The sequence below is a fragment of the Photinus pyralis genome, unplaced genomic scaffold (genome assembly GCF_008802855.1).
Source record: "Photinus pyralis isolate 1611_PpyrPB1 unplaced genomic scaffold, Ppyr1.3 Ppyr1.4_LG4, whole genome shotgun sequence".
Lineage (NCBI taxonomy): Eukaryota > Metazoa > Arthropoda > Insecta > Coleoptera > Lampyridae > Photinus > Photinus pyralis.
The window spans coordinates 26,966,081-26,992,271 of NW_022170511.1; the positions used below are offsets into that span (position 1 = coordinate 26,966,081).

General features: G+C 36.7%; 2 protein-coding genes across 5 annotated transcripts in view; one reads left to right on the forward strand and one right to left on the reverse strand.

Moving 5' to 3' along the window:
• LOC116168740 (stromal interaction molecule homolog) overlaps positions 1-26,045 on the reverse strand; it is a 34,240-nt gene extending 8,195 nt beyond the window's left edge. For 2 of the 4 annotated variants that reach the window (XM_031484708.1, XM_031484707.1), the window contains exons 1-8: positions 25,711-26,044; positions 25,514-25,662; positions 17,345-17,577; positions 17,179-17,291; positions 16,530-16,852; positions 486-653; positions 165-435; positions 50-115 (exon numbers count right to left, since the gene is read on the reverse strand). In XM_031484708.1, the coding sequence (XP_031340568.1) occupies positions 50-115; positions 165-435; positions 486-653; positions 16,530-16,852; positions 17,179-17,291; positions 17,345-17,577; positions 25,514-25,662; positions 25,711-25,897 (1,510 nt within the window). In that variant the 5' untranslated portion in view covers positions 25,898-26,044. Of the gene's footprint in view, positions 1-49; positions 116-164; positions 436-485; positions 654-16,529; positions 16,853-17,178; positions 17,292-17,344; positions 17,578-25,513; positions 25,663-25,710 lie in introns of all 4 variants that reach the window. The other 2 variants (XM_031484709.1, XM_031484710.1) reach the window with 1 other exon arrangement.
• LOC116168739 lies at positions 9,439-14,729 on the forward strand. Its single transcript, XM_031484706.1, has 3 exons — positions 9,439-13,043; positions 13,446-13,450; positions 13,603-14,729. Exons 1-3 carry the CDS (start codon positions 9,817-9,819, stop codon positions 14,580-14,582), a joined length of 4,212 nt encoding a protein of 1,403 aa, XP_031340566.1. The 5' UTR covers positions 9,439-9,816; the 3' UTR covers positions 14,583-14,729.
• Positions 26,046-26,191: the final 146 nt, after the last annotated feature.

The window sequence follows — 26,191 nt, forward strand, 5'->3', positions numbered from 1 at the left end:
CTGCATCACTCAAAAAAATTAGGTGACTCGTCAAAAGAGTTCGGCTTACCTGAAGCTACAGTGTACAACGAACAAGTATCATCATCCAAGTCATCCTGGCTGCTACTCATTCGCCCTACGGTAAAAATGTTATTATTGATGCACATAACTTTCAATTGCCAAACCTTTAAGACCGGTCATCGGTCGACCATTTAAATTAGTATTCCTATACAACATATTTTCTAATTGCTGTAGTCCACTATTACTAATTATATTGAAACCACACAGTAACTCGACTTGCTTCCAACGATACACTCGTTCCTGCAATTCCTGCGTGACTTCGTTTAGTGACGTTCTAGCCTCTACTATACTACGATCGACATCGTCAATGGACTTTCCATGGGTGGACACAAAAGCACCTACCAAACTAGAGCGTTTCTTACGAAGCTTCTCACACTTAATCAAAAGAGTCAATGTGGCGTTCGGAGACAGTTAGAAATACTTACGGCTTCCCTCGCCTGCTGCAATTGCTTCTCTGCAACCATCTTCTTTTTGATATACGCTTTATTTTCGATTTCGTGTGTGAGCTGCAGCCAGTGCTGCAAACCGACCGGCGGTGACCAGCACCGATCCTTCAGCTCTCCTTCGGCAATTTGAAGTTCGTGCCTCAACATCTGAAGATATTTGTTTGCTGTAGTGATCCATTTAAAGGATGGGCAGTCACAAATTGAAAAACAGACGGCAAAATAGCTTTTTGCACAGACTAGCGATTAGAGCGATGAGATTAGGACTTCCTAAAACCAGTGTGGTCACTACTTTTATTTAGAGTACAAAACTTTAGCCTATAGGAGGAGTTCATTCACACATTCAAGAAATGGCATAGCAAGAGAGAAAACTTTTAAAAGGAGATCAGTATCACAATTCAAACTGACTCACTATTATTTTTTTGAGTATCTAGTTATCTGGTGTTCAATAAATGTTCTGGTAAGATCGCCTTTTCTTTACGTTTCTACAAATTCAAATCAGTTTTCTTTTCAAAATGGAGTGCTTTCTTTGTCTTGTGTCAAAAATATTATTAAGTGCTATGTTCATTAATAGAAAGAGAAAACCACAGTCGACTACTACTGGAACGATTATTGAACGCCCATTATGGTAGGTACACACCTACAGCTTCGCCTGTCAAGTCCGTCAGTCGTAGGTGACCTGTCAAAACACCTCTTTATCCAATACAAGTCCACCGTCCATTTTACTTGGTTACAAATGTTTGAGAACAGAGCAATATACTGTGGACAACTAACAGGTCGATCCAAGAAGTACACCCGTCCACTTTCACAGCAAGCGTAGGGTCACTTCAGAGTTACCAAAACTGACAGTTTTTACTCATACATATTTCCAGGTCCACCTGATAAGTCACCTGCGACAAGTAGAATACAAAGGTGCACCTGTAGGTGTGTATCTACCTTTATTTACGCAAATTCTGAACTTGAAGAAAAAAATAATGTTTTTATGACCCTTGTCTCCATTGATAACATTTCCTAAAATAGTGTTTTCTTATAAAAAACACGATCGCGGGCAGAAAACCGAAACCCAATAAGCATTATATGATGAGAGAGACACATAACTTTACCAATGTTGATATTGACAGTAGCAATTAGTGTCATTGATACTAGTCTACTCACAAGACGCATGAATGGCATCAGCGCTTTTGGTTTGTTGTGTATTCAATTCCACTTCACACTGATATAATGCTTATTGGGTTTCTTTCTAGCCTATTATAAGTTAATTTTTTTTTATACTATAGTCCGTTTTTAAACTAAGAGGAGTGATTTAAATAGCTCCCGCGAAAAATCTGCATTGTGATTGGCTTATACGGCGCCGTTTTTACACAGACGCAATTTGAGGATCTTGACAATTCAGTTGACATCTTTATTCGCTGTGTCATTTACAATTGTGTTATTCGTAGTTTATTTAATTTTGCCCTTTTCGTGTATATCAGTGTGAACAGTCAGTTCTTATTAGAACTAAACCGGGTACCTGTACTTGATTTTGTTGGTGCAAATACTTCGAAATATGTCTTCCACGCCAAGTACTTAGTAAAGCGAACATTTCACCTGTAAAAAAGCGTACGCGTCTTAATTTGGGGCATTTATCGATCTCAGAAAAGCAGTTCATACTCGACTTATATAAACAGATGTTAAATGATGACCCTGGCACAAAGATGGTTACCATTGTTGCAAAAATTGATGAAGGCGCAGGTAAGAAACGAAATACAAATTAAATGTTAATTTAACACACACACTTTTTTATATAGGAATTGCAAAATCCACGGTTGACCGAACAATAAAGGAGTATAAGAAAACGGGAGCTGTAACACCTTCTAAACGTTCGGGGGGTCGCCCACCTTTGGTATCGCAATTTGACGAAAGCATAAAATCATCAGTTCGTCAAATTATTCACAACTTTTTCTACCTCAATGAACTTCCCACGTTGGACAAAATCAATAGTCGTGAAGAATGTGTCCTTCATCTACTTGAACGTGACGACATAATAAGATGGAGACGAAAGCATTTAAAATCTATTAAACAATATAGGAACCAAGGACGAGTCATATATTACTTAGATGAAACATGGTTAAATGAAGGCCATACAAAACAGTGTGGGCTGATGATAACGTTCGTACTCGACGACAAGCGTTTGAGGAAGGATTGTCTACCGGTTTAAAAAATCCTTCTGGAAAAGGGAAACGTCTCATTATTTTACATGTTGGCTCTGAAAACAGTTTCGTAAACGAGGGTCTACTACTTTTTGAAGGAAGAAAAACATCCATTATCACGAAGAAATGAATGCGGAAGTGTCTGAAGAATGGTTTGCATCTTTCTTAGTGAAAATTCCTGAAAATGCTGTAACTTTACAATATATTGTAGCTAGCACCTTTTGATTTTATAAAATGATTGCATTTATGTCTACATAATAATTAAAATTTCTTGTCAACCAAATTGTGTAGGGTAAAGTGTATTAAAAAGCCATAAAAATGATCAACACTGCATTTTTTTATAATGTATGCCTTATGTAGTAGGCAACCCATAATGCACATGTGTACGTATGTATCATACTTAAAACAATTGCCCAAAAGTTACTAAATTTAGTAACTTTTTCGGATGTAAATCAGACTTTTCAATTTACTCCTCTTAGTTTAAAAACAGAGTATAGTATACGTTGCGGCCGACTGACACATGTTGGTGACTATCATAACTTTCATTTAAGTATACAATACACTATTTGTATAACAATTTTTAAACTTCATTTAATTACCTTGGCAGGTACAACAGCTCCGATGGCATACCAGAAACGCCTGTTCCCTGTTTTGCTTGACTGATCGTAATATGTTTGTGTACACAACCACCGTACCACCATACAAAAACTAGCCTTAGTAAATTCGGAGACTTTTTTGTCACTGGCTCTCCGTCTAATCAGAAAGCGAGAAAATTACATTCATCATTTAATGTGGGAAAACTTTGCTGACGTCCGTAAACTAAACAATTGAAATTAATCTTTTATTACTTAGAAATTTGCCAACATTAACAATATTTTTAACTCATACTCCAGTGGCACCGCATTTTATAGCTTCTTAACGCAAAATGATAGTTCGTTTAAGGTTATGACCGCTTCAGCTAACCATAAAAATTAGAATAATATTATTGTAGAACAAAACGCTAGGTGTTCATCGATCCTGTAAAAAAGGTGTACTCTTAGTTGCTTATGCCAGTATTCTCCGTAGGATCTTAAATCTGCTCAAAAGTAAAACCGGCTTAAATTCCCTCTTTCTTATGCACTGTGAAATGTCAGCACCCTAAACCGGCTTTATCTTAAACCGCCGATGTCGGGGCTTAAAAGGCGCCTTAGGTTTAGCGCTTGCGTATTCAGTATATTGATGGTGTATTTCTAACGCCTGAATTTGATTTGCATTTTGTAAACAAAAAGTATTGCGTCCGGCTTTGGCTAATTTTTAATAATCGAATTTGAAGATGAAATATTTCTTGATGACGATGGCGATTTGTTAGACAGAATCGAGTTTCCTTAGAAGAGTCTACAAACGCCAAAATCCATTTGAATCCTTGGGACGATTTATCGTTTTACGGAAAACATAAAATCCTGCCTTTTCCTCTTTCTATTCCCATTGGAATTTTGGAAAGTGTTTTACTAAATCAGAAACCTTCGCGGACACAAGTAAATGATACGTTTTGATAGTCTATTTTTTGCTTCTCGCCCGAATTCGACGGTATGGATCCTTCTATAGTAGATCTCGATTTGGCGCACCTACTACGCCCCCACCTTGCACGACTCTTGCTAATTATAAATGTTTTTTTTTTCAATTTCCGGAATTTCCCTGTATCTTTAGAAAATGGTATTGTTTTATGTAATGTATTTCATTTTTTTCTATTAGCCATAGACGACATTTTTCTATAGTGGACAACATTAATTTCCACAGTAGGCACTGCCCACTCTGGCCGTCGCCTCGCTCTGAGCCTACATCCGTGTCAGTCCGTCTTGATACGAAAAATTGTGAAGGATTAACGTAAAATTCTTTAGAGCATAGGATAGATTATTACGTATTTTACAAAACCAAATAAATTTCCGATATTAAATAAGTATGTTCGTATCAATTGTTTTTGTTGATGATTTGCGGTAATAATGGCTTTTTTACATTTAAAAACATTTTTCGCTACAATATAATTAGATCCACCAGTAAAAAGTACCGGAAACCAAATACTTCAAGGCTATTTGACATGAATGCATTCGTTTCTTGATAACTGTTCAAAAATAAAGTGACCCCAAAAAACCAAAACGTCCGACAATCATGCCAGCGTGTAATAAAGAACATGTAACAATGGGAAAGTGTGATTTGTTTTCAAAAATCTGTTCTAATATAACCACAAAAAAAGTTTGCAATTTTTTATCGCCGAAAGTATTCAGAATTCTTTCGTTTTCGAAGTAGCCTTAGATTAGTTCCCAAAATGCCAAATTTGCCTCCATTTAACCAACTTTGTATCTCTTACGGTTTCCGAGATCCCAATGATCATTCTCGAATTTTGGACACCCTGAACATTTTGCTTCAAGTCTTGGGACAGATATCGGTGCATTATAATAGTTTTGGAAACCATTGGCAGTCTCCATTGCAACACCAAAAATGTTACCGTGACACACTGATAAGGTGGCTTTTTTTTTCAAAACTTGCAAGTGTTTTTGCATGTGCGTGTTTTTGGTGGTTTCGATGGGCTGGATTGACATTGCTACAAGCAATCTCAAATTTTATCAACGTTTGCAAATTTCTATTCATTTTCTTTTAATTTAGTTTGGTTCATTCTATTCTTTAACTAAAATTGCGCATGGACATTAGATGGCGAAGTAGTACTAGAGTGCGTACAGATCGATGAACACCTAGCGTTTCGTTCTGCCGCACAACCTTCAACTAACATCATTCCGCGTTAAATAGCTATAAAATGCGGGGGCGCCCGAGTACGTGCCAAAAGTATTGTAAATGTTTGCGAATCTTTATTCATTTTCGTAAATCACTTCGTTTCCGTGAAATAAAAGATAAACTTTAATTGTTTCAAGTTTACGGACGTCATCAAAGTTTTCCCACATTAAACGATGACGCCGCAATATTAGAATATTTTTTCGCTTTCTGAAACAAAATGCCCCAATAAATCATGCGTTAGTGCTTAACGCAAAACGGCTTGAATTTGGGACGTGACTTGCACTTGCTGCTTCCATAATGTTCACACATTGCCTTCCCTTAGTACTTTAAAAACAATGTATATTTAGGTTTCTTGACCAAAAATAAGAATTTTCATAAACCATTACCTTTAAACTGTCTTAATTTTGGAACTAATAAAATCTGAACAATCTGATATTTTTTACAACAATCAGTGATAACATGTAGTTGAAAGGACAATTCTCTATCTTTGTTAACTTCTCATTAGTTGTGTATGATGTCCATGGATGTTTTTGAATTTAAACTCTTATAAACCAAATTTAAATATATGCACTCACACCAAAAGAAAAAACAGAATTTTAGTATAATGAACGAGAAAATCCTCAAAATAGGGCTAGAATGAAATGCATAATGCCAAGGTCATTCAATGGAATGTTGATACCATCATAGGAGAATCTGCTGTATATTTAACTACATGCTACCTCTAAAATAGTAAGGAAAGCCAATATTTCAACATTACACTGAATCGAGCAAGTCATGACCTACTATGGAATGTCTACAGTGCCCCCGATTGTTTGGCAGTCTTTTGTAAAATACAAAAAATTGTCGGATTAAATTTTGAACTTCTGGGGATCGGCGCTGCTTGGTTGGAAACTAATTTGTGAGATAAAATCAAGGGTGCCTTTGATATGTTCAAAAAACGTTTGTTTGCATAGGAGGAAAGTACTCTCTGGAGACGAGATACGCACAAATGTTATTAAGAAACGTTGCTCAAAATGAAAAACTGAGTGCAAAAGTTCAAATTCCTAAGCCTACTTTGATTTGTTTAACGTTTTTATTTTGTGACTAGATTTTTTGAGGAAATCCGAAAAAATGTTACTTAAAAAAAACTTCAAAATAGAATGTTCCAATTGGAAGCGGCTAAGAACACCTAGATATTTTATTTAAATGTAGGTAAATTGAAGACTTCAATATCAACTTACAGAAATTTGCCACACGGTCATTATACCAACATTTTATTTTGAAGAGTAACATTTTTTCGATGTCCTAAAAAAATCCAGTAAAAAAATAAAAACAGTAGACCTAGGACCCTGAAATTTTGCACGTTGAGCAATTTTTCTTAATTACATTTTGCGTATCCCGTCCCCAAAAAGATTGCTATCCTAAAAACTTTTGAAAATTTCAAAGGCACCCTTGATTTTCGAAACCGAGCAGAGCTGAGCTCCAGTAGCTCCAAATTCAATTCGAACATTTTTTGTCTTTTGACACAGTGTACAGGGTGGCCAAATAAGAATGCGAGGTACTGTATCTGAGAACCTATCTATCGTTGAGGTTTGCGGTAAAAAAATTATTACTAAAACGGCCACGAGAAAAACCTGGAAAATATTTTTAAGTTTCTGAAATAGCTGCTAGGGGGCGTGACTGCAATCTGGAATCTAAAGTCACTAAATATAGAAAGTACCGCAATCCATTGGGCTCGTGTGTTAGAGAGAGAACGCATGATTTTTGCCCAAAAATGGCGGAAGTTACCAGATTCTAGTAACTTTAATGTTAGGGATTGTTCCACCTGTTTGGAGATATCTGTATATATTTTTATAAAACATGACAGTACTATGAAGTTAGGTTATAAAAAATACAGCTATTCAAATTTTATTTGTCAATTTTTTTAAGTTGGCAGCAAATTTGCCCAAAATTGGCGGATGATTGCGGTACTTTCTATACCTAGTGACTTTACTGGAATCTAAAAAAGTGATGTTTCTGTGAATTCCGCTACATTAACCTAACAAAAATGCACGGTCTTTGAAGTCGACGATAATCTGAACCTTTTTTGTTTGACAATTTTTGCCGTATATCTAAAAATGAAGTAGTGGGGGGTATTCAAAGGTTTCCGTGAAAGAACACCCTGTATCTTCCAAACGGCTAAGCCGGTTTAAACAAACTCGGATTAGTTCAAAAGAGCTATTCTTCAGCTACAAATATTATATTATTTGAAGTTTTGTTAGTTTCATATATCACCGCTTGAGGGCTTTTTTCGACATTCCGACAGAAATGATTAATTGGTTAGATTTTTTTTTTCATGAAAGATAGCTAAATGATGACTAAACAAGCTCGGAAAACTGCATCTCGATATCTTGAGAGAAAGAGAGAAAGAGAGAGAATTTACTAGTATACGGACCGTGATTTACGGCGGCTTCCTTTTTTAAATCGATCCACTTCAGGGCCACAAATTAAATAATAAACATAATTCCGGCAAAATTAGCTTAAAAAATAAAAATTTGAGGGTATAAAATTTTCATTGGCCTAAATTTTAGGTTAGGAATAAGATATCGAGATGCGGTTTTCGCAAGCTTGTTTAGGCATCATTTCGCTACTTTTTCATGAAAAAGAAATCGAACCAATGCATTCAATTTTTTTGAGAAAATTAACCATTTCTGTCGGAATGTCGAAAAAAGCCCTCAAGCGACGATATGTGAAACTTCAAATATTATAATATTTGTCTCTTTTCAATTAACCCGAGTTTGTTAAAATCGGCTCAGCCGTTTCGAAGATACAAGGTTTTCTTTACGGAAATCTTTGAATATCCCCCACCACTGCATTTTTAGAGATACATCAATAATTTTCAAACAAAAAAAGTTCAGATTATCGTTGACTTCAAAGACCGGGCATTTTTTTGTTAGGTTAATATAGCGGAATTCACAGAAACATCACTTTTTTAGATTCCAGATTGCAGTTACGCTCCCTAGCGGCCATTTCAGAAACTTAAAAATATTTTCCAGGTTTTTCTCGTGGCCGTTTTAGTAATAAATTTTTTTACCGCAAGGCTCTACCATGGATAGGTTCTCAGATACAGTACCTCGCATTCTTAGTTGGCCACCCTGTACATCATGTATAGGATAGGTTAATAAATTTGATGTAAATGCTTGGGCCTCAACAATTTTTGATTCAAGCACAAATTTTGCGAGTCACTGATAAAGGTTATGATTAATTAGATCCTGAAAAATTATTGTTGGTTGGTTTTACGACATTTAATATAATTTTTACTATCTAAACAGACATCATGTTGCGTCCCCAAACTAGAATAAAATATCCTTTCGTTTTTCCTTTAGTGAAAATCCCCTGTACATAACCGTTTTGCCTTGCCTGTATATATTCCTATTTGTTACGTGTGCGCGCATGAGCCGCAGAAGCGCAATATGTGTACTCGTCGCGCAGAATTCGTCGGATTCTTCGCTTAGAAGCCATCGACTCAACTACGTTGAGAAGTCGCCGTTAACCAATGGCCGATTAGCCTTCGTCGTTCGCATATAGATCTCGATCGATCCCCAACGGGTCAAGATGTCGCCGTGCAGTTCGCAACATCGTTATTAACAAGCAGAACGTCAAAGCACCGCACATCAATTAGAAGATTTCGTTGTAACAAAATCGACACAATTCGACAACTTCGTAGAATAGAGCAATCTTCGCCATTGCAACATCGCCTTCGTTGTTAATGGACTTCGAAACAACACGTAAGTTCCTTTGTTTACATTATCCCTTCGTAACTTTACCATATTCTAGTAGCCGTCGTGCCTACGTCAACCATATTCAATAGAAATTCATTTACTTTGTATTTTTTGATAATAAACACGTTTATTTATGTGTCTATATTCTTTCATTCCCAGCATAAACAAGGCCTTGGAAGTAATTCATAATTACAGTCCGCTTACAATCAAATTCTTTGTTATCGAAGCCCTCTTGTACGGTACATAATTTTTGGTCCTGTTCGAGCAGGATTCGTTTCGTTAGAAAAATCTTCCTATGCCTTAACGTTGAGGGTTTGAAAGAATTATTCAAAATTTACATTCGATTGTCTCGGAAGTTACAATTAACGATTCCGAAATTTGCATTGATAGTTTCGCATTTCATAGCATTGTATTTGAATGAAATATTTGCCCTTCATGTCGTACGTCGTGCGAGTCTGTAAACATTTGTGTTAAAATTTGCTTTCGTTGTTATCTCTTAGTTATCGTACTTATTGGGTTTTCCAAGCGTTGCCCTTTTTTATCACGCGCTATTGCACCTTTTGTACACGAATTTATCCTTATTAAATCGTTGCATTTGCATTTTATTTTGTCGTTATAATGGCTGCCAAATTGAAACAATTCCAAGCCTTTAGAAATATTTCGTTAACCACGCTTAATACCATCCACGCCTTATCTCAACAGGCGCGCGGTGATTTATCGATTAAAAATTTGTTTAATACGTGGTTTCAACAGGTCGAATCTTGCAAAGAGACCTTTGACCTTAATCAAGTAGAAATAGTATCGTTGTTAGCAGATAAACCTGACAATTTGCAACAAGAAATCGATGTAGGTGTAGATTTTCTCGCTAAATATGTAGAAATAAAAACTGTGTATTTAGAATTGTTCCCAATTTCGCGTGTACCAAATAGTAGTAATCCTCTTCGGCAATCGGTCGATGAGGAACAAAAACATTTCGTAGATCGCTTGCAAAAAATAGCTTTGCCTAAATTCGATGGCAACATTCGTAATTGGCCCCACTTTAGGGATTTATTTGTTAAATTAGTCGACGAAAAACCATACGCAGATGTGGAAAAATTTCACCTTTTAGCAGGTAGCCTTTCGGGCGAACCTCTTAATTTAGTTAAGTCAATTCCCATTTCGGATGACAATTATAAAATCGCCTTTCAAGCCTTGTTAGATAGGTACAATAATAATCGATTGTTAGCCACTTTGTATTGGAATGAAATCCAAAATATCCCGATTATACCCGTCGAATCCGCCTCGAGCTTGCGGAAATTATTGAACACTGTTCGTGAGAACTGTGAAGCTCTCAAATTGTTGAACCTTGCCGACACTTGGGACTTTGTCCTCTTTAATGTCATTATTCACAAACTCGACTCTGCTACGCGCAAAGAGATTGAAATTCGTTTAGATAAAAAGAAAATTCCTACATTTTCAGACATAGAGCCTTTGTTGAGCGAACATTGTTTGTCGTTAGAAGCCTTACAGGCACCACTTTTGTTGAACGTGACTGAATCTAATAGCAAAAATCCTCGTAGTTTCGAATCGGTTGGCAAACCGCAAAAATTGTCATTGTCGTCGTCTGGTACTTTTACCAAATCTCCTAGCAAGACCTCTCTGGTCGCAACTTCGTCGTCGCAGTCTCGTTCAAAACCTCCTCTCAAATGCCTCTTATGCTCTCGAAACCATAGCCTAATTAGTTGCCCTGCTTTCAACGAAAAGCAACCCCAAGATCGTTACGAAATCGCCAAACGTAATCGCATCTGTCTAAATTGTCTGGGTAGTGGACATGTCGTCGCTTCTTGTCCCTCCTCGCGGAATTGCCGCACTTGTGACGCTCGTCATCACACACTTTTGCATTTTTCGAATAGACCTTCTAGTCCTGTCGTTTTGCCATCTACAAGTGAATCAAATGGATCGAACCAATTGACCTCTTGCACTAGTCGTTGCTCAGCCACTTTCATGGCTTCCAATTCAGATCGTCCTCCCGTTTTACTGGGTACCATAGTTCTAGAGATTAGAGATCGTTTCGGTAGTTACCATATCGTTCGGGCCTTGCTGGATCCGGGCAGTCAAGCGTCCTATCTTTGTTCGAGCTTAGCAAACAAACTTCGTTTGCCTAAGCTAACCAATGCAGTGCCCATCTGTGGTTTAGGGCAAGTCGCAACCAAATCATCGTCTATAGTTACTGGAGAAATTCGTCCCAGTGATCGTACTGATCCCACATTTAAAGTAGATTTTTTCGTTTTGGATAAAATTTGTGGCAACTTGCCAAATGATAATGTCAGTTCTGATGTCCCCATGCCTGATAGAGTTAGATTGGCGGATTATGAATGGCACAGATCTCGTTCAGTTCAGATGTTACTGGGCGCAGACATCTACCCTCAAATCGCTAGCCCTGGTCTAGATAGGAGATGTAGAAATTTGGAACACCCTTTCTTGTTGGGTACAATATTTGGTCATGTAGTGTTAGGTCCGGTCAATGGCGCCAGGCCTCAACAAACCGTTACTTCGTTGTTTTCGTCGCTTAGTTCGGCTTCTTCCGTTCACTCGCCTTTGTCGTCCCTAGATAAAGTCGTCGAGGAATTTTGGAACGTCGAAGAAGTTCCGCCTGCACCAGCTGCAATCACTCCTGAGGATGATCGCGCGGAATCCATTTTTAGAAATTCGTTGTATAGGGAACCATCTGGTCGTTTTGGTGTTGCCCTCCCATTCAAGATTTCGAAACCTGCTTTCGAAAATTCTCTTGAAGTTGCAAATCGTCGTTTTCGTTCGTTGGAAAATCGTTTCGTTGGCCAACCTCTGTTGAAGTTGGACTCTAGTCATCTGACTCCATTAGTTTCTCAATTCGTTGAACAATTAGTAAATCGCTTCGCCCTAGGTTGCTTTGAGCTTCGCAAATGGGCATCCAATCGTGTGAAAGTTTTAGATTCGATTCCTTTAGATCATCGTCAGCCTCAAGCTCTTTCGTTTGATAGTGAATCTTCCGACACTGTCAAAATCCTTGGTCTTCAGTGGCGTTCAGCTTCTGATTCTTTCGCTTTTGTTGTCAATCCTCGTGACGTTTCGTGCACAAAACGCACACTTCTTTCGGAATTAGCTCGTATTTATGACCCTCTTGGATTCCTTGCACCAATTAGTTTCGTCGCAAAGTGTCTCATCCAACAGATTTGGTTGTTAGGTCTTGGTTGGGATGCAGAGCCTCCCAGTTGTATCGTTTCGCAATGGAATCAATTTAAAGTTGAATTACCTCAACTCTCTTCGCTTCGTATCCCTCGTGAGTTGACCCCGGGGGGTGATTTTGGTTCTGATTCGTATCTTTGCACATTGCATGGATTTTGTGATGCGTCTGAACGTGGCTACGCCGCCGTAGTCTACCTTAGTTTTTCGTTTTCCGATCGTAAATCTTGTACTTGTTTAGTTATTGCAAAATCTAAAGTAGCTCCCCTCAAGCAGTTATCCATTCCTCGTTTGGAACTCTGCGCTGCAGCACTCCTGGCTAAATTAGTCAAATTCGTTTTGGACACTTTTCGTGATATTGTCGTTATTGACAAAATTTTCGCATGGACTGATTCTACAATTGTCCTCAGTTGGATTCGTTCGTTACCTAGGCAGTGGAAAGTTTTCGTCAGCAATAGAATAGCTTACATTCATGAACGCATTCCTCCCGGATGTTGGCGTCATGTACCCTCTCAGAAAAATTCTGCTGACTCAGCGTCTCGTGGCTTATTGCCAAGTCAGCTACTTTCGCATCCTTTGTGGTGGTCAGGCCCTGATTTTTTGACTTTATCACCTAATTTCTGGCCTCCAGAGCCAATAAACATTTCGCACAATTTGGAGTTGAAAGATTCGTTTAGTTCTCGTCCCATAGTTTCTTGCCTCATTCAATGTATCGGAGGCCAAGATCATTTCGTACACTCGTTGTTAAAAAATTGTTCGTCGCTACCTAAATTCAAGCCATCGTTGCTTTAATTTTACGGTTTGTCCGTAATGTCAGACACCCTGCTGATCTTCGCTCAGGTTCTTTGTCATTATCGGAACGTCATAGTGCCTTGTTGTTTATAGTAAGAATTGTACAGGAAGAGGTGTTTGGAGACATTTTCGTCAAACTACGCTCTGCGAAGAATTTGCCTCGCTGGGTAGCAAAATTATCCCCTATGGTGGGCGGTGACAACCTGATTCGTGTTGGTGGTCGCTTAGAAAACTCGTCGTTGCCTTATGAATCCAAACATCCTGCCCTTTTACCAAAGTCGCATCGCTTGACTCAACTTATAGTTCGTAATACTCATCAAGAAAACTATCACACTGGCATCAACGCCACGATGTATTTGGTTCTTCAAAATTTTTGGATCGTTTCTGCTCGTCGTTCTATTCGTCGTTATCTGGCCGATTGCAATCGTTGCTTTCGCGTCAACCCCACTACTTATTGTCCTCCTTCGGCACATTTACCTTCCCTTCGGGTAAGCCATCTTAAGGCCTTCAGTGTTGTAGGTTGTGATTTTGCTGGGCCATTTACTATCACCGCAGCTAGATTTCGTGGAGCAAAAACCCTAAAGTCGTATTTGTGTATTTTTGTGTGTTTCGCGACCAAAGCTGTGCACTTAGAAGTCGTTTCGTCGTTATCTACTGATGCCTTCATTGGGTCAGTTAGACGCTTTATAGCTCGTCGTGGACGTTGTGTCCAAATTTTTAGCGATTGTGGTACCAATTTCGTCGGCGCGAATAGAGAATTTAATCGGTTGATGAAAAAATCTGTTGAATCCCAAGCTATCGCGTGGTCCTTTAACCCTCCCTCTGCTCCGCACTTTGGTGGGCTTTGGGAAAGCGGCGTCAAATCGGTAAAAAGACATTTAGTTAGAGTTGTAGGGAACCAAATCCTCACTTTGGAGGAATTTAATACTGTAGTTATAGAGATAGAAGCAATTCTTAATTCGAGACCTTTATGTCCCATTAGTACTGATCCTAATGATTTAGCTAGCTTGACCCCTGGTCATTTTTTAACCTTGGAGCCTTTGTCGTCCCCTCCGGATCCAGACTTATCCCACTTGAAATCCTCGCGTCTAGCTCGTTGGCAAATGGTGCAACACATGCAGCAGTCATTTTGGGCGCGTTGGAAAGCAGAATACTTGCACACTTTGTATCAGAAAAGCCATCGGGCTACTGACAAAAATCTCGTACCGGCCGACATTGGCACCTTAGTTTTGATTAAAGATGAAACCACGCCTCCGTTAAAGTGGAGACTTGGTCGCATTGACAATCTTTTTCCCGGTTCGGATGGAGTCGTTAGAGTTGCCTCCGTTCGTACAATTCGTGGGGTTCTCAAACGCCCTTTAGTAAAATTGTGCGCTTTGCCGTCACAATAATTTTCGTTTATTTGCTTTGTTTAATTTGTTTTATAGTAAATTCGTAGTTAGAATTTGGTGGGCGGTATGTTGCGTCCCCAAACTAGAATAAAATATCCTTTCGTTTTTCCTTTAGTGAAAATCCCCTGTACATAACCGTTTTGCCTTGCCTGTATATATTCCTATTTGTTACGTGTGCGCGCATGAGCCGCAGAAGCGCAATATGTGTACTCGTCGCGCAGAATTCGTCGGATTCTTCGCTTAGAAGCCATCGACTCAACTACGTTGAGAAGTCGCCGTTAACCAATGGCCGATTAGCCTTCGTCGTTCGCATATAGATCTCGATCGATCCCCAACGGGTCAAGATGTCGCCGTGCAGTTCGCAACATCGTTATTAACAAGCAGAACGTCAAAGCACCGCACATCAATTAGAAGATTTCGTTGTAACAAAATCGACACAATTCGACAACTTCGTAGAATAGAGCAATCTTCGCCATTGCAACATCGCCTTCGTTGTTAATGGACTTCGAAACAACACGTAAGTTCCTTTGTTTACATTATCCCTTCGTAACTTTACCATATTCTAGTAGCCGTCGTGCCTACGTCAACCATATTCAATAGAAATTCATTTACTTTGTATTTTTGATAATAAACACGTTTATTTATGTGTCTATATTCTTTCATTCCCAGCATAAACAAGGCCTTGGAAGTAATTCATAATTACAGTCCACTTACAATCAAATTCTTTGTTATCGAAGCCCCCTTGTACGGTACACATCAGGTTTTAATGTTTTGTTAATAAACAAACGTTTCTGTTACTATTTACTGCTAATTACTCCACTCATAAAATGTAACATAATCGAATATGAATATTTAACAAAGAAATCAACTTATGGGCTGTAACAACTTTGGCGACTTACCTTACTTATTGATAAAACAAAACCGTAGACACCTCACATAATGTATCTCATAGTATTTTACACAAGGGAGAGATTAGAAATAAGCTTGAAGATTGGTAACACTTAATTTGCAGGTTTTAATGCATAAGGTCTATATAGCAATACTAACACATTTTGTTAAGTAGGAATCGATTGATCAAAAGATCGATTCGTAACCAGTTCTGCATGCAAAATGTGAGAATTATTTACTTGGTTATCATTTTAAGATAACTTCACTTTTGATATTGTCACCAACTTTTAGATATCAATGTCAATTGTTAAATTGCCAAGTAACCAGCACTCTGCAATAATTTATGGTGCTGTATATGATAATGTGGGAAGGAACTAAATGATGATAATTATACAGTCACTAGGTGCGTAATCTAAGTACACTCACTGATTAAATTGATACTCCTAGGATGTGTCACCTGTAGCAAGATGAATAGCTTCCTAGGAGTTTCTTTCCTTTTTCATTTCTGAATATGTAAGGATATTTTGTGTATGTTGGTTGTCTTGCAACAGTTGAGATGCCTGGTGACCATTACTCTTGCCAATAACTGTACATGTCACGCATATACAAGTTACGCATAACTTGCACTTGTTATAACATTTAGCTATTCTTAGCATTGGTACAATGAGAAAAAAAAATTACTGAAATAATGTAAAACCTATTGGCATTAGAACAAGCAGAGGAAATTATAATGAAACATCAATAAAGCAAACTACTAAACCTGCCAAAAAGAAAAAGCTCAAAGAAATGATTCCTCTATTCAACTCGATTCAACTGAAAAAAATTTGGCTAAAGGTGTGTTGTGCTTATGGGGTTATCAACCTAAACATTAACAGGAAAGTGGTGCTTTGATTAACACAATCAAACAATTGACATGGAAACAATGAAAAAAAATCCGAAGTTTAAAAGAAAAATGGAAACTCTAATGGCCTGTACTAAACAGTTTGGAATTTTCCAGAAGAAATCCAAGACTAACAAAATTTTGTTCAATTTGTGCCTGCCCGTACTTAATTAGCTTACCTCGATCTCTGCTTTAAGTTGAGAAACTTCCAAGTCCGAGTACGAATTATGTAATCCTAAAGAGTCCGCGCCCGCCTCCTGCAGCTTCTTCTCCAAATTTTGCTTTTCGGAAACGACGTTTTCGCGCGCCTCGACGGCCCGTTCGAGTTCGCGCTGCAAATTTTCAAGTGCACTCTCCGCGTGTTGCAAGCCTTCCATATCTTTGTTCATACGCGTCAAGTGACTCTTAAACTTTTTGTTCTGCTGCACCGCATACCACATCCCAATACTGCCGCCGATTATTAAAACAATTAGTGTTAGATCTTTCCAATGCGGCTGGTGATCTGCGAAGAAACGTTTAATTATTGATACAAAAAACGTAAAAATCTGACGTCTAACCACATTCTGAGGAGTCCATGGGAGGTACCACATTATAATGGTCTACACTTCAATTACAAATTGACTAATTAATCGTTTTTTTTAACAAGGTGAATGCAAATGTGGATGCTCGTACAATAACGAAACGTAATAAGAAAAACAATTATAGAAAAGTTATAATGGGCGATTTTAAGAAAAATGTTTAAAATCTATAAAAACAATTATTTACGCATTACATCATATGAGCAATTACTATATAATGAGCAAACTGTCGTCGTAGAGTGATCTTTACCTTTAGGTGGTCCAAATAGCACCACATCCATCGCTTTCAGGGCTATTTTTTGTTTATGAATCGGATCTTTTATTCCAAGGTTATTCAATAACTGCATGTTATTAACGGCTAACCTGTGAAACAATATAACAATTGTACATGAGCCACTACACACGATAATAAATACCTTGGAAGCATGGCTCCATTAATGTTGTATTGAAGAAAGTTATTGACATATTGAGGCAGCTCAACGTTAATGGCAAGCCACTCTGAAGTCTGCTGTGATGTCCAATTGTGGACCTCAGATCGTAACCATGCCTCCCACAGTTCCTTAACAGAGATATGCATATCATCGTTTCGATGAAATGCTTTCTGTCTTCTCTCATATCCTGAATTATATTGAAGTTCTTCGCGTAGGAACTGAAAGTTTACACAACACATAAAGGTACAAATAAGTATGTACTAAAAAATGGTTAGTTCAAAGTCATTGTTTCAGATGAAAGAACAAACGATAGATAAATTATATGATTACATAACGCGAATTTCATAGAAAAATGTAATTATTTATTAATAATCCACTTTTTTTATTTCCTAAATACAAATCGCAAATTAGTTTCCATTATCTTTAATTTTAGGAAAAGGGGAAAACTTCACAAATAAATCATTGTCACATGAGTAAAAAAAATAGTATTTTGGTAGATTTAGTTCTCGAAATTATATGACGCACTGTACAGTTTTCAATTCGACATTCTCACTTCACTGACTACAGCATGCTTTCAACAAAAGCAATGTTATAGCAATTTTGTAACATTGTAATCCCACTATTTTTGCGTAAACACATTCATAATTAAAATTTAACGAAATTCTGCGCAAAAAAATTTCTGGTACACGAAATTTTTACATACAAAAATTTTACATTTGACACAAATAATACTGTGGTGAATGTGATGAATGTCATGTGTTATTTGTGTGGGACCAAACTGATATTACCACATCTTTTATCTCATTATCTCATCCAATTTTAGAAAACCTATAAAAATGCATAGGCGTTAAAAAATTATCCAAAATTTTGGACATTTAGATGAGCCACTATAAAGTGAAATGCGATAGGTAATAGACGACTTAATTGGGTCATTACTCTGTAAAGTACCTGAGGTCCCTTTAAATTTAAAGGATGGATGAAACAGCTAAACAATCCAAGTAAGTACGAATTTCTCACAATCCATCCGTGGAAAAATTGCATTTTTTTTTAAATAACTAAACAACACAAAATAGCATTAATTTCCAGCTAGCAAAACCGTGTCCCGCTTGTACATAAATAAAGGTCATCAATGATGGTTGGACACCTATCCTGATCAAATGAACCACTGAAATAATAGTTGAATAAATTATCCAAAATAATTGACCTCTTACAAAAAAATAGAAAAATGCCAACCAGCCAGTAAGCCATGCTTGGTCTAGTGAAGTAAATGTTGGCTATGACGAAGACTGAATAGGCATATACTAATCCTGATTGGTAGAGCATCCTCACCAAACCCCGCCCACGCAAAAGCAATACTAAACAAGTAATACAGCCATTACACTAAGTGTCACACGTACTTAAAGAACCTTCGAAGCATATTTAGCGTGTATTTGACATATTTTGCGAAATTTAACAAGTAATATAATCATAAACGATTTACTCGCATTTCAATCAGCGATTATAGAGCGTCCGCGTGTAAACTATATATATTCGAAGGTAAATTTTTTCCCACTACATCTAAACATGCTATGATATGACAATGTTTCATATTCATTAGTGCAATTTAGTTACCTTATTTGTTTTCCTCCGAAGTATTGGCTCATATTATTTTGGTTATGTTTTGAACTGATTAGGTCAATAGAAATTTAGTTATTTGTGCATCGTAAAGTATTTTTCTGGAATTAACGTCACGTTTATGCTTCTACACAGATTGTTGTAAAGGCAATCGTAGTCGATTAAAATCTTGCATTTGCTAGTGTGAAGTCATTCGAATTACTGATTTTTTTACGCAATATTTTATGTGCAGCGCGATTCACTACTCCTTTTATTTGTTTGATGTGTTATTGTCTGTTACAGATTTGCAGAACGCGCCCTTCTGAATTCAGACGGCCGCTATGACCAGAATTCAAAGGTAAATTTGGTTATTTTTCCTAACGTTTAATTACATACTGGGTTTCGATACAACCGAATTGTAATTATTATATTTGCTTGATATTCACTTAACGATTATAGGTCCGTTGTTTTCAGCAGAAGCCTGTATTGACAGTAATATTTTTGCACTCCTTCCGTTCTAAATCGCGTTTTACCAATAAAACACGAACGACGGGAACCATCCAACGATGTGTCACAAGTATGGGGTTGCCATTTAGCATTTTTGAAGAGGGGGGCTGGGGGGTTAAGAGGGGTGGGGGGTTGTCACTCATAACGTCATTCTGGTTCACCCTCGATACCCCCGAAACGGTTTTGCGCGATTTTCAATATCTTCTTTAGTTTGGAAAATATGGCCGACTGCAAGTTTTAAAATTGACACCCTGTATATTGATCTCTGGCGATTGGATTAATATTTTGGGGATTCCGAAGTGATTAGTGGGCAGGGTTCACCTATAACTACTATAGTGAGGATATAATTTTATCGTTCGGCTGGAATTTGTATACGGCAAATTCCATCAACAATTGCTGCTTCATATACAAGTAGCCCTTTTATTGAAGAGGTATGTAATTTCAGGTTATCAACGAAGGGGGGGGGGGGTTACCTTTGAGTTCTTTTAGGGTTTTAATTTTAAGTACCGGTGTAAATTCCGTTTGCGTTACATTACATTCGATTTTTGTTCGGCGTACGAGTTTAGTAACCTTAGATTAGGCTCACCATCATATCTTTCCACCTGCTGATAAGGAGCGGCCATTTTGATGTGAAATGGGTCAGGTCATGAAGGAGATTCAATATCGAGGATCGATCGTCCATAAGGAACAACATGCGTAACGCTTTAGCATCTTAGTGGATAACTATTTTGCCCCTTCAGAGTGGTATGCTCGAGGGTATGCTATTACATTTAAGCAATTTGTTACTACCTATTCCGTATCTTTGCCATCTCGGTTAAGTTATGATCGAGTTTGACACGTGAATGTTGTTGAAGACTTGTGTATACCGTACCTGGTATAGAAGCAGATTACGAGTAGAAACCCTTCAGACATCAACTATATAAGAATATACCGAGGCTTGCGGCTTGGAAGGTTTTCTTTTGATTGAGGGGTTTGGTTAATTTTGGAATTTTTCAATTGCACATTTAATATACTAAGAGTTTGGAGTAATGTATAATAATTTTGAATATTTGGAGAATATTTTGTATTCATGTGATATGCTACCAATTGTGGAGACAATTTTACTTTGTGTTGATATTTGAGAATATACCAGTATTTCATACGAGGAGAGTTAAGATAGAACTTGAGTGGCGCTCAACCCCATTGGTAAGTGCAACGAAGTTAAGAAAATCATATGCCCACAACGAATTACTGCTGTGGAAGATCTGAAGTTCTTATTATGTTTTCCAAAGCTCAGCTAGTTGGCCTTTTATGCAGCGGGTTTGAGTCCAAGCAGCGCCAAGTCTGCCAACCGTTATTATGCCTGGTGCACGGTAAGTAGGAACATAGGGATATTTTATTAAGCTTTTGGTATACCCGCAAATTTTTAAACAAATTTCGACATTTCTGTTATTAGTAGCAATAGCCATGACTTTTGTTGTTTTATGAATTGCAAAGTCCTCAATAAACTAGTTTTTATTTTCAATACTTCTCATGTGTTTATTTATTTACATTATTTATTTGCAGGTTGTAAATATCTCATTTTGTTATTGAAAGTAGCGAAAATTAAATCCTGTCATTAGTAGCATTTATAGGCTATCACGTGGCACACGTCTGACAATACTTGCAGAAAGTTTGAGGACACTGCTATAGAAACATTAAACACATTCTGCTTTTGAGTCATTCACCAATCACTACTGAAAACGATTGACCGAACCACTGGCACTAAATGAAAAATTATATCATTGACTGCTATTACCCCCAAAACCCAGATCTTAAAAGAGAGGTTGAGATTAGCCTTGACCGAGGCCTTGACAGACATTAAACAAATTAAAACCTCCAGCCAGTGGCGATCTAATTAAAGGCGCTAGCACTTTCAAGTCTTACATTTCATCCCATTAAATGAGTTGAATGAACGTAATTTGAAAGATCCATTCATTCTGACCCAAGTTTTTTATTTTTGATTTCGATGTTTATCAAGAAATGCTACAAAATGTAAGAGTGCAGTACAATCTCAACAGTATATTGGACTAGTGTTTTCACATGAATTATTCCAGTTAAACCCAATAAAACAAATTATTTTAATTTTCAAATCTGACACATAGCAAGTCTACATTGAGTAAGTAGCTACATCCGAAAGACAAAACGAACGCAGCAGAATCAGTAAGCTGTTTTTAATAGCCCAATAAAAATAACCTGTTTCAATTCAAATTGTCTTCTGTGTTTATTTAATTTTATGAATGAACCGATATCGTAAAGATAACATTTTGTAAATAGTAATAACATTGTTAATTAATTAATTGTCTGGTTTTATCGCGGGTTTTATCGAAATTTCCTTTCTTCATTACCGATATGTTGTTCTGGCATTACAATCCTTGATGATCTTTTTATTAGCGAAATAATAATATAGTCGCTATTAAAGATGGAACTCTCACGCTCAAACCGTTTGAGATATAACCATGACAATTATAACGTTTCCTTTTCAAATGATGTAAAAAAATTTTGGTTTTTGAGTGCCACCGCCATCTTGAATTTTATTAAATAGCAACATAGGTCATGTAAGTCGTCATTAGAACGCTTTTTTTTCTTTTTCTTACTACATTCATGGTCTATATTTCACAAAATTTAGATTTATTTCTCACTTAATACAATAGTTAGAAAGAGAAAATAAAATAAGCCTTCTAATGACGCATCACATGACCTAAGTATATGCCATTTAAAAAAATTCAAGATGGCGGCCGCACTCAAAAACCATGTGTCAAAAAAATTCTTTTAAGTTCAAAATATGTAAAATACTATACATATGGTTCAATTGGTTGATCAGCATAGCATAGCATAGAATTACTCATTAAGTTCATCATATGGTTAACACTCAGGTTAACATCAAACCATATATTTATAGCAGAGCACATGAGTACATTCTTCTTAGGTATTTAAATTATTAAATGATAGTCAATTACTACAAACGGACAACTACCACTAAAGCTTTGCCATCCAAGTTGCCATAGCAGCATCAGTGAGTGTTACTTACGCGTCAGTGCTCCTAACCTAATATCTTGAGAAAAGGGTGCAAATCTCGATTATACCCTCCAAGGTAGTCGATTAGCAGAATACCTTTGCATCCCAGAAAACAAATGCTATCACCTCCCCGGGCCACGCCACCGTCTTCCGCCCTCGTATCAGATCTAACGCAAAGTGGGGTGTATATGTTTACTGGACTAAACTGCAACAAACATCCAACTCTGAGCGAATAGGTCAACTAGTGCTCTCAGACAATGTTGCCAGATCTATCTATGAAGTCCATACTCATAGAGCGCAAAACCTAAACGTGACCATATGCACGCAAGTGTCTATAACTCATTTTACCATTTAAATTCAGAATTTTTATAATCTTCTCCTTCTACTTTTACAGTTGTAAAATATTTAATTAGTCAAGATTATAATCGATCAAAGAAATTTATAAAAACGTTTCGCTCATTAAAAAGTAAAACATTGGTATAAATCTGCCACCGACTAACATCAACTTGGGAATAATCACATAAACACAATAGTTAATTAGACAGACCCGTAAAAAGTTTGAACTTGACTGTTACGAGAATTAGGAAACATATTAAAAACAAAAAAGTTGTGTAGTAATAACGATCAAGGATTTTTAAGCTTTTGCGAATGCATAAACTATGGAAGTTTGGCATTGCCGTTACAGTGCAATACTGACACTTTTTGTGCTTGCTGATGTGATTTAGGTGCACATCTGTAATACTGCTATGGAGAAGTGGCTGCTCTATCTGAATTCTCAGGATCGAGAAAAAATAGAGCTAGGAGAACAGGGTACCAGTGGAGCATCACCTTACGTTTGTGCATTTGTGTAAAAACTGTGTGTATGACAATTAGATTGTGACAGATTTTATTTTTATTTTTATAAATTAATGTACTGAAGCATTACTGATATATACAGTGTACACTGGTAACTTTGTTACTATTTGAACTACAACATTTAGTAAATATGCGTCATTTTTTGTCAGAAATGCAATGATAAAATCACAAAACAATTGAACAATAAGTTATAAAGGTATTTATCAAAACCTTTCTATTGAAATGCTTCTGTACATTTCTACATGTTTTGACAGAATTCATTTAACATTTTTTTAAGAATTTCGGATTTCTTGTTTGTTTCAAGCGACATCTTTGTAATCGTGGCTACACTAAAATGACACTATTTAGTTCCTATAATTGACACATCTCCAATTTCTATCCAAAAAGCGTATAAATCTCATTTAATACTAGTCGCTGCGATCCCAAAGTGTGCATTTCACTTCACCTTATCACTGTGAAGATATTAAAATAAATATTGTTGCTTTTTGGACAAACAAAAAGCATATGTCGTTTAACATTGAATTTCGATTTATCGATTATTTTGTTATCGATTTGCGTATAAATCCGTTAATACTTAAACCAAACCTTCCTTTTTTGTATACAATATTCAAAAACTTTCTACTCTTTTGTAAAAAACCTATTTGTATGCTTAAAATTTAGTTATATTCTACTCTTTCGCCACCTATCGGCATAAACAGCCCAAACATGTCACATTTAAAATGTCTACCCCTTTCAACCATGTATAAAGGTAGTAGTCTAAGGGTGGGGCAGTTGAAAACAATGTTTTTACAAAAAAACGAGCGACTTCATAATTTTTTTTTCATTCTGCACACATGTATTTCATCAGCACATGTATAATGGTTTGGCCAGTGAAATACCCCTCGACCAGAACCTACCATAATAGAAAATACCTTTCCCAATGTAGACTGGATCAAAGGCCAACTAAATTGTTGTGATCGTAAATCAAGCATTTGTCTATCAATTTTTCTCAAAAAACCAATATACTCAAAAGAGATGTTTGAGTATGTTTTGGACCCTGCTGTGTTCAAATGACAAATCAAGTTAAATAAGCATCAAATATGAGGTCCACCCCTGGGTCTAGTATTCTATAAAAACAGATATTCAACTTTGGTCAATTTTTGAGAGTAGCTTCCAAATGAAATGTTTTATCCTAGGTCTTGCCTACCACCCAATTTTTGTTGATAATAATGCCACCTTACACAACAAATTTCCAAATTCATGCCCACCTTGTGTAGCCTTACAAATAAACAAAAACATTGAATCAGATGAATCATATTACCATTTAGCTCCCTTTGGTGGTAGATATCAAGGTTTATAGTTTAGTGGTGTTTTTCCCAGACCATGAAATTAATACGTACGCAGCATTGTATTTAATACATTAATTAATTAAGTTAATTGTTACTATTGCTTTATATGAGTTTAAATGACATTTATGTCAACGCCCGCATGTGGATACAGAGTCTTCCAAAGGGACAAGATTTTACTACTAGGCTTTGGTTATGTAAATGAGTAGCTGTCCAATGTGCACCTAGTGGTCTAAGAGCTCCGTTTTGTTGAAACATTTAACATTCAAAATTTGAATGGCCCCCTATGATCGAGCAATTAAGAACAGATGAAAAATAAGAACTGAGCAATACAAAAAATATGTCCAGAAATGAGACTAAGAGAGTTCACTAGAGAATAAAGAAAGAAATACATCATGAGAACTGAAACTTTGCATTTTGGTCTTTATTACAGAAGAAGGTTACGGTATCACCTACATAATCAGAATCTTGTTTTTCCGACAAACAGTTCTAGAAAATTACCTCTACACCTTTTTTCATACAGAATCTCATTAAGCATCACAGTAATTCAAATTTATTCCCGCAAGGTACTGAAGTTCAAGGTATTTTATAGTGTCGACGAATACATGTACTAAAATGAATTGAGATTACGAAATGCGCTTCGAAGAGCAAACAAATATAATTACACACTAAATAGATGATGTCACTTCCGAAATTAAAGCAAATTGCTGAAATTCCTAGCACAATATTTAATTAATAAGAACCTAAGACGCCTTTGTTTCACACTTCATATTATATGAAGTGATCCAATTTTAATTTCCGTGACTTTATACAAAATTTACCTGGCTAAGGTACTTACGTCATCCGTTTCAGTGAGATCTACATTTCCATTGCGATCATCATCTAATTGGTGATGCAAAGCTTGGATTGCCTCGAGGCCCAATTTGTCTTGCGTATCCATGCCGAAACACGAAAGATCATCGCTACTGCAGGTCTCCTGCGGTAAATCTACAAAAAACGACTTAGAACGTGTGACAGTTTCGAAATCGTACTTACTTTCATTTAAAACGGCCTTAGAAATTGTTTGGCTAAGTACAGAATAAGTACTCTTTAAGTTTTCTTTCACATTTGGATTACTATTCCCATCAGATCCAACTTTTTGAGCAGATTCAACGTCGAAACTATCACCATTGCACCAGTAAAATATAAACACTAACCACAACGTTAATTTTCTAATATACATACTAATTATAGTTGGTTGTCTTAAAAAATAGATAAATAAATAAAAGAATTAATTAGAGTACGTTTAAGATCATCATTTCTTATTTATTTTTGCTTTTGACATTTCACAGCCTTCATGATTTCAAGGTTGAAGTCGTGTTTAGATAAAAATGGCAGCGCCGACGGAAATAGTTGGCAAACGTGCCACATTTCAAATTTCTTCAGGAAATCACCCCACGCACTGTCTGATCATCTGATGCTATATCTAAATACAATATAATATTCTTCCTTTATAATGAATTTGTAATCAAATTAA

Bases quoted from the DNA above. Each gene is read 5' to 3' on its own strand.
- LOC116168739 (XM_031484706.1), top strand. From the start codon at position 9,817: ATGGCTGCCAAATTGAAACAATTCCAAGCCTTTAGAAATATTTCGTTA.